At 41.7% G+C, this 9274-nt stretch overlaps 1 protein-coding gene across 2 annotated transcripts in view; it reads right to left on the minus strand.

Moving 5' to 3' along the window:
* The window catches only part of SELE (selectin E), a 64556-nt gene that overhangs the window by 6920 nt on the left and 48362 nt on the right, over positions 1-9274 (minus strand). For both annotated transcript variants that reach the window (XR_825011.1, XM_010836700.1), the window contains exons 2-8: positions 5706-5838; positions 5273-5357; positions 4059-4445; positions 2943-3050; positions 2083-2265; positions 785-970; positions 498-686 (exon numbers count right to left, since the gene is read on the minus strand). Coding sequence is in view for 1 of the 2 variants with exons in the window: in XM_010836700.1 (XP_010835002.1) it covers positions 498-686; positions 785-970; positions 2083-2265; positions 2943-3050; positions 4059-4445; positions 5273-5309 (1090 nt within the window). In the remaining variant the exon portion in view is untranslated. The remainder of the gene's footprint in view (positions 1-497; positions 687-784; positions 971-2082; positions 2266-2942; positions 3051-4058; positions 4446-5272; positions 5358-5705; positions 5839-9274) is intronic.

Raw genomic sequence — 9274 nt, forward strand, 5'->3', positions numbered from 1 at the left:
TTACTGATGCCAGTTTATAAAGTTATACATATTTATATATTTGCGTATGTGCTCAGTTGTCTCAGACTCTTTGCAATCCTATGGACTGTAGCCCCTTGGTGACTCAACAATAAAGAATCCACCTGCCAGTGCCAGAGCCCAGGAGATGTGGGTTCAGTCCCTGGGTTTGGAAGATCCCCAGGAGGAGGGCATGGCAACCCACCTCAGTATTCTTGCCTGGGAAATCCCATGGACAGAAGAGCCTGGTGGGCTACAGTCCGTGGAATTGCAAAGTTACATTAGCCCAGGACAATTAAAAAACCAGCAAAGCATCCACTCTTATTCCACACAGTCCTTTCCCTGGATAAGCATCAGTTCTTTTATATGCATCTCAAAAACATAAGATGATTGTTGCCCATCAGATCTGGTTATTATAGTTAATGTAGGCAGCTGGTTTCATTTTAAGTGCCCACATGTGCAGACTGCTGTTCTTTGAGAAAGGAGACTCTCAGGCTTACCTTCACAAACTGGGACCCGCTGTGTCCATTGTCCCTGGGCAGTGCATTCAACCTGGGTTGGCCCCTGCAACGTGAAGCCCTCTGCACAGGTGAAGTGGCAGGATGACTTGAAGGCAAAGTCTCCAACCACGGAGTGGCTACAGTTCACAGTGCCGTTCTGAGGATGGCTGATGGCTGCACAGCTTACAGCTGCAACACATGTCCCAGTTTATATTAGCAGATCAGACTTGCCCATTTGGAGAATAGGTTGAGATGTTACAGTAAATCTTGATGCGGAGCCACCTTACCTTTACATGTTGGCTGCTTGTTGTCCCAAATCCCAGAGGAGGTACACTGTAGGTGCTGGGGTCCAGTGAGTTTATATCCTTCCTGACACTCAAACGTACAGGTGGTGTTCCATGGGAGGCTTCCATGGTTTGGGGAACAGTTTACAACTCCATTGTCCAGATTTGACAAAGCATCACACTTAACCACTAGGGATTTGAAAGAACACCATGAAATTTTAAAGAAGAGTGAGATATTCACTTCTTCTTGAACTGGAGTTTATAACACAGTAAGGAAACTACCTTCAGAGGGTAGAACTCAAAGCCCGAGGTTAACTTCTGAGGACATGCACACCCACAATAAAGTTGTTATGTTTTTTTCTTGATATTTTCATCCTCTCTGATTGACTTTGACTATGCTAAGTAGTTCCTGATCGTTTTACCTGGCTTATTTTACAACAGGCAAAAACAAAGGAAAATAGCAGATTCTAGATCAGGATTTATGACTAGTTGTGATTTAAAAAAACAAATCCCAGCATACACAGAACATTCATTTATTTTAGCCCAGCAAGACCTGGAGAATGGAGAAGGAAATGGCAACCCACTCCAGTATTCTTGCCTGGGAAATCCCACAGACAGAGGAGCTACAGTCCATGGGGTCACAAAAGAGTCGGACATGACTTGGCAACTAAACAATAAGACCTGGAGGAAAGAGTTTTTCTGTCTTTGACCTAGGAAGATAAAACAGAGAGAAAAGGATATACTGAGGGTACTTGGTTATCATGATCTTCAATGGTCCAATTGCATGGATGAAATTAAACAGAGAAAGGAGAGAGGAAGTCATTCAGATTTTGAGGGGGCAGTTCCACAGTTCTGTGTTCCCTTACATATCATGAGAGCCTCAGAAACACTCATGTCAAATACAGGATCAAAATTTTTCTCAAAGCCAGCTGGTACCATATTGGGCCTATATACACTGGCTGAGAGAACAAGTTGAATTAGAACTTGCTTAATTAGGATAAGTTTAGAAGGAACTTTCCCTGAAGTGCTGAAAATGGCACAGTGAAGTGAAGTGGTTCAGTCATGTCTGACTCTTTGCAATCCTATGGACTATAGCCTACAAAGCTCCTCTGTCCATGGAATTTTCCAAGCAAGAGTACTGGAGTGGGTTGCCATTTCCTTCTCCAGGGATCTTCCCCACCCAGGGATCAAACCTGGGTCTCCTGCATTGCAGGTGGACGCTTTACCGTCTGAGCCACCAGGGAACCAAGGGGGTGAGAGATGAATTGGAGAATGCTCTATGCTTTCTGAGAGAGACTTACCATTGCATTTTGGGAGAGGAGTGCTCCATTCTCCAGAGGACATGCACCGAGTGGCCTCTGTGCTGCTTGGGAGGTAGCCCTCTGCACAGCTGATGGAGCAGGAAGAGTTGTAGGTGAATTTCCCCAAAGGGTTGCAAACCAGATGTCCATGCTCAGGATGTTTCTGTGCTGGACAGGTCACAACTGAAAAAGGAAAACAAATCAGTTCTGTTCCTCTCTCACCCTGTAGCATGTGGGAAGAACCCTGGAAACTACTACTTATATATCATACTACTTATGATAAATAGAACTACTATTTATCAAACGTCAGGCACCAGGCTTCCCAGGAGGCACTAGTGGTAAAGAACCTGCCTGCCAATGCAGGAGACAAAAGAGACCTGGGTTCCATCCCTGGGTTGGGAAGTTCCCCCGGAGGAAGACACAGCAACCCATTCCAGTATTCTTGCCTGGAGAACCCCATGGACAGAGGAACCTGGCAGGCTACAGTCCATGGAGTCGCAGAGAGTCGTACATGGCTAAAGGGATTCGGCAAAGAACAGGTACCATGAAAATGTGTCTGCATTTGTTCACATCATCCAAACCATAAGCCTATGAAGTCGGCACTCTACTGTCCTTGTTTTATAATGAGAAACCTGGGACTTGAGAGTTTTCCTCCCTGTTGTCAAGGTGCCATAACTACTAAGTGGTGGATCTGGGATTCAAACGCAGGAGAATTTGATTTCACAGCTTCAGCTCTTAACCTCCTTCTGACTCCATATGCTCCAGGGAAGGCAAAGCATGCAGACCTGACACCAAAACCAGCTGGGACATAAAGTGCTCCTACAATCTCAAGTGAAGGAAAAGCTGAGACCACGCCTTACCTTGCTCACATTTGAGGCCCTTGAAGCCAGGGTGGCACTGACAAGTGTAGTTGTTGATGGTCTCTACACATTCACCATGGCTGCCGCAGGGTGTGGGGTTACAGGCAGCTGTGGAAAAGACAATCCGCGATAACTATTGTTGTTATGCTTCAACGGAGTTTCTTTGAATTTAGGATCAATGATGTGTAACAGGGATGTCACCAATGATACAGAGTGTCAGAGATTTTAATGGAGGTGCTTGATGAAATGCCCAAGCTGAGTTTTAAGCTCAAAAATTTCAAACCCTGATGTTAATATCAGAGGTAGAGCTGTAACTGGCACCCGAAATAGAAAATTCACTTTATCACAAATTCTAAAGAGAATTATCCTACTGCAAATAAGTAACAAGTAACTAAAAAGTGTGTTATACATGTGCATACACACTATATATAAGTATGTGGCGGTTTAGTCGCTAAGTCATGTCTGACTCTTTGAGACTCCATGGACTGTAGCCTGCCAGGCTCCTCTGTCCATGGGATTCTCTAGGCAAGAATACTGGAGTGGGTTGCCATTTCCTTCTCCAGGGGATCTTTCGCACCCAGAGATTGAACCTGAGTCTCCTGCATTGCAGGTGGTTTCTTTACCAACTGAGTCACTGGGGAAGCCTATATTTATATATACATATATGCATATATTTAGGTCTATACTTATATATGGCTTCCCTGGTGGCTCAGTAGGTAAAGAATCTGCCTGCAGTGCAAGAGACTCAGGTTCAATCCCTGGATGGGGAAGACCCCTGGAGGAGGAAATGGCAACCCACTCCAGTATTCTTGCCTGGGAAATCCCATGAACAGAGAAGTCTTGTGGGCTACAGTCCATGGGGCACAAGAGTCAGACACAACTTAGCAACTAAATCACCACCATACATAAATAAATACATTCTTAACTACATTCACACAAAGAAACAAAAAGAGGCAGATTTCAGGTGTTTAAACATTTCAAATAGAATGTTTAAAAACTGTATCTTTTTAGAACATAAAATCCACACAATAGAGATTAGTTTTTGTATACAGTCAACAATCTGTCAAGATGCTCACACACAACATCTCCCTCCCACTGCTGCCACAGACTCCCTACCTTTGTAACACAAGGCGAGTTTCTGTTTGGTACATTTCTCATCATTCCACTTGCCTGAGTCTTTTTCTCTCTTAATATAGATCTCTACACAGTCCTCATCACTTTGCTTATTGTTTGGTTCACCTGGAGCCCAGTTTGTGGCTTCTTTGGTCAAGGACTTATTGGTCCCTATCCAGGTCCATGTACCGTTGATCTTTCTGATTCCAATCCAGTAGTAACTTGGTGAATAGCTGAATGTGGAGTTCAGGTATTCAATCTCTTCCTGGTTTTGAATTGCAACTAGAGCTGTGTAAGTTTTCTGGCAATAATCTCTGGCCTCCTCAAAAGTCATCATTTCCGTGGATGCATGGTAAGACCAGGTTCTACTTTCTTTAAACAGGAGAAGCACTAAGGGGGGAAACATGAAAGGAATGGGAAAGTTTAGCCCTGCTGTGGTTTGAGTCTGTTATCTGAATCTTTTGTTGTCATATTTTTGGCATCTAGTGGCCTTTGTGTGCATGCTGCTCAGAGGCTTCAGTCGTGTCTGACTCTTTGCGGCCCCATGGACGTAGCCCGCCAGTCTCCTGTCCATGAGATTCTCCAGGCAAGAATACCAGAGTGGGTTGCCATGCGCTTCTCCAGGGGATCTTCCTGACCCAGGGATCGAATCCACGTCTCCTGCATTTCAGGTGGATTCTTTATTGCTGAGCCACCAGGGAAGTCCCCTAGTGGCCTTTGGGATGATTCAATTGTTTTTCCAAAGTAAGAATTTCTTGGAAAAACTTTTTCCAAAGTAAAAATGGGTACGAATGGAGACACTACCATCTACTGCGTTTCTCTTTTGTAATTGACCTTCCACTTGGTGCTTACCCACTATAACCTATCAATACACCTACCTAATAGTAGAATAATAGAATAACTAAGCTTTTTTGAGCACTAAATATGCACCATCAAGCACTGTCTGAGGCACTTTACATGAGCCATGATATTGAATCCTCAAAAGGCCTCTGGGAAATAGATTACTTTTGATCACTCTTTATACCTAAGGGATCTGAGACACAAAGAGGTAAATGGCTCCTAGCCCAGGGCACAACACATTATGAGGAGGAGCCCAGGATGCTGCTAAACAACCTACATTACACTTGGAAGCCCACCCCAAGGAAGACTTATCTGGTCCAAAATGCCAGTAGTGCTAAGGATAAGAAATTTTAGTCTATCAACTGACATTGACTTACCAAAAGTGAGAGCAGAGAGATACTGTGACACAATCATGACTTCAAGAGTTCTTTTGATCCAAAGATTGGACTTGAAAATGCTTTTCTGAGGGGGAGGGAGGGAGGTACAAAATTAATTATAGAATGAACTCCCAGGCTACCAGATACCCAGATCATTCTACAATGATGTGTAAAGTGGCATCATAAGATGTTTAGATTAAAGGATTATAATCTTTTGCCACAAGGTTTATTTCAAAGAAGTTTGCCCAAAGGAATAAATACAGAAGTTAAGATTTTCATCATTTCAGTCAAAAAGAAAAGCCAGGTTTTAAGCAGTCTGAATACAATAAGAGCTTGCACAGATCTTCTATGGAAGGAGTTTTGCATATCTGTTCATATTCATGATCTGTGCTTCATGGTCAAGACTGCTCTTGTAAAGATTTCTTGCACTTACTGTTCAGTATTAGATTCCTCCCGTGTTGCTGCTGCTTCTGTGTTGTGCCACTCCTGCAGGTTTGACGTGAAGTCAGCCAAGAACAGTGGAGTCCTGCTCCTGCTGGAACCATTCTTTATAAGATGCTCGCTTCCTGTGAGTAATACAAAGATATGTCCAATCCCAGTAAAGAGGAATTCCCAGCAATTCCACAGTGCTAAAAATTACAAGGATTCATTACAAAATGAATTCTCCTTTTTAATGTGCCTTTTTATTTTAGATGAATTCTAGTAATATGACACAAATGCACGGTTTTAATTCTATTAACATAAAATCCATGTCTTTAGAAAGTTTTAAAACGTGGCTTATTAGCAGTCCCTTTCCTGAAATTGTGGTAGTAATCAGAATTTTATCAACTGAAGTGAACTAAGAATAGTTTTGTCATCTATGGGCTATTACTCTTGATTTTCTTACTACATACCAGTCAATAATGGGTTTTCTCTTTCTCACCTTCCAACTCAACTCATTTTAAGGTACACTGTCTCACAGAGGTAATGTTAATCACGAAAAAATGTTAATCCTCAGATTCTATGCATAGTTTTGACTAAATTACTAGAAATAGTATCTCCCACTTACATGTCTGAAATAATTCCTTGTTTCTTAAATATAAGAAAAATGAGAAACAGATATTCCATCTGGAAAGTGTTCATGATTTATTCAGTGAGAAAATAAAGATGAAAACTATACATATTTGTATTTAATTGAACCAAATTTGGTTTGAAAAAATTTAAATGTGAATTGCAAAAAAAAAATTTTTTTTTAAATGTATCAAAATGTCAACAGTAATTTCTAGAGGACAGAATTTAGGGGTTATTTTTATAAGCTTCATGATTATTTTCAGCATTTTGAAGTTTTTGCAATGACCCTCTATTACTTTTATAGTAAAATGAACACAGTTTAAAGATTTCTGTATCAAATATAACTATATATATAGTTATCACCTTCATATATGTATATATACTATCACTGATTCCTGCTCTTTATATTGGCATTTCTTTGGGGGGATTATATACAATATAATCACCATTCCCCATCTCTGCATCCCATCTAATTCAAATGGTAGCGACAGTAAATGGGAATCTTTTAATTTCCATATTCTGTAGAGATCAAGTGAAGCTAATATTCTATAGTTACAGCTTTTAAAAATAAGACAGCTAACAATGTACTCTCAGCAGACATGAAGTAGTCGTGAGGGGATTGAGGGGGATATAACAGGTTTATTTCTCGCACTACTTGTTAGTGCCCTGGTTCTGTGTACATAAAGACCCAAACCAAACAGAAAAAGAGAAGAAAAATTCCAATAAATACAACTGACTTAAAAAGTAAATGTATAATCCAGTTAGCTAATTTAATTCTTAAATATGCCCAAATTTAACAGAGAATATATACCATCCACCCTCACAATATCCTATATTTTCCAGATGTTAGCATTATTTTAACTTTTTATCAAACTTTACTTTTGTAAATGTGGTTGCTGTTGCTCAGTAAATGTGGAAAGTAATCAGCCACAAGTGTTTGTTTAGATTTTAGAGAAAGATGTGAAGCTGGGTTAATATTAATATTGTTAATCTATATGTATATTAATTTTCAATAAGTTGTGAACACATGATTTGTCACTTAAAAATGTGTACTGTAGGCAGATCTTTATCTGACACAATAATAAAGTACCTAATAATTATTTTGAAAATAGTAGTTAGTCATAACAGCCCAAGATAACTACATTTACTATTATGATTTTTTCATAACTAAATTAAGTTTGTCTTTTTCCTTTCTCATTAGTTCACAAATATCTAAAAATACCTCCAATGGTGGTACAGTCCCTATTTCATTGACTATATATGTCCTGGATGCCCCAGTTATGATCTGTAACATATATTGAACCTTCATCTTGTGCCAGGCCCTGTTCTAAGTTTTTTACATATTCATCTACATATGTATTTAATTCTTACAATAGCCTATGAAATAGGTGCTCTTATGATCCCCACAACACAGATGAAGAACTGAGGAACCAAGGATTTTACGGGTCTCAACTAAAAGCACAGAGCTAAGGAGTTGAAACCTGGGCAGTCAGTCTCTGGAGCCAGCTTCCTTAACTGCTATATTCCAGTCTGTGGTTTCTCTTGTTATTTTGCCCCACAATGAGCCTCCCTATTCTTCCAAAGTCTCCAGTCTTCCCTTGCCCTCTTTTTCCCAAGCCTCCAATCTCTTTCTTCTTCCCAAGAGCAGTGTGATAGTCCCAGCTCTCCCTCAGAGTGGCTGTGTCCTGCGTTCTGAGACATGAAGGCAGGAAGGGAACTAGGGGGCAGTAAGCAGTAGACAGAAGATATAGTGAAAGTAGACTCTAGGTTCTCCGCTGTGGTGGGAAAGTGGATGAAGAGACAAGCAAGGTAGACTGAGCTACACCAGGGAAAGTTTTGATCCCTGTATTACACTTTCCAGGAGATCCTGATTTTAAAGCAGATTCTCTCTATGGCTAAAGGGTGCAGGGACATACCCCAATACCAAAAAAGAGGCATATGAAAAATAAGGAATAGAAGCGACTGTGAGTAAAGGTAACTTATTGTTATTACCACCAGAAGTATAACATTCCAAACTCACTCACCCTTACAGTTATCCTGCATTCTCCCAGAATATTTTCCACACGCCTGTCATCTGAGGTTGGGACCACAAATCAAGTACCTGGCCACTAAGAGTGGAGGGGCTTTCTTTTGACTGTAGAGTTGCTGAAAGAGGCCATAGACAGACCTCATTTGCCTCTCATAGAGAGATGCCAGCATAGTGAGGGCCAGGAGTGGGTTGACAGCTGGACTATAGCTTCTTCACCTGCTTTTTTTGTATCAGAATCTGATGAGGGGGGCACCCTCACTTGGAGGATAGAAGAATGAGTTGAAGAGGAAATCAGGTGAGCACTGAACAGCTGGGGGTGTTGAACATTATCTCCCCTTCCCCAAATGAACCTAATGCCCCCACATAGCAGGCTGATTAGAGGTGCCTCGAGGCCACATGGAATCTCCCAAGCTCAGAAGATGCAGCTGGCTATCCCTGGATAGCTCCATTTTCAACGCTGGCCTCATATGGACACCCCCTCACAATCTCCAGCTTGAGGAGGCCAGGAGAAAAGGAAAGAAGATAATCCAAACACGGGCACCCCTCGGGCTCCGTCCACCACCAGGGCTATTTTGTCTGAGGTGCCGCCCTTCCTGGCGTCATCATCAGTTTCCTGAAAGTGCCCTGCCTGGCGTCTCCACATCCTGTCATGGGGCACCAAGGACTTTAAACATTTTTGCTGCTGCCCCCAGGCAAACTCATTCTCATCTTTATGGTGAAGGGACATCCCTGAGGAAGTGAGGGAGAGCTGGAAAGAGGATGTCAAGGTTCCCAAGGCAAATGTTACAGTTTTACTCAAGGCCATCCAGTTCATCTTCCATAGCGAGGGACAATAAAAGCTATGGACAGGAGATTGTTGGGTTGAATGGGAAGTAGCATGGGCCATAAGTACACATGGCAAGACCGCCTGTTAAAGTGTGAAT

The sequence above is a fragment of the Bison bison genome, unplaced genomic scaffold (assembly GCF_000754665.1).
Source record: "Bison bison bison isolate TAMUID 2011002044 unplaced genomic scaffold, Bison_UMD1.0 scf7180017864064, whole genome shotgun sequence".
Taxonomy (NCBI): Eukaryota; Metazoa; Chordata; class Mammalia; order Artiodactyla; family Bovidae; genus Bison; species Bison bison.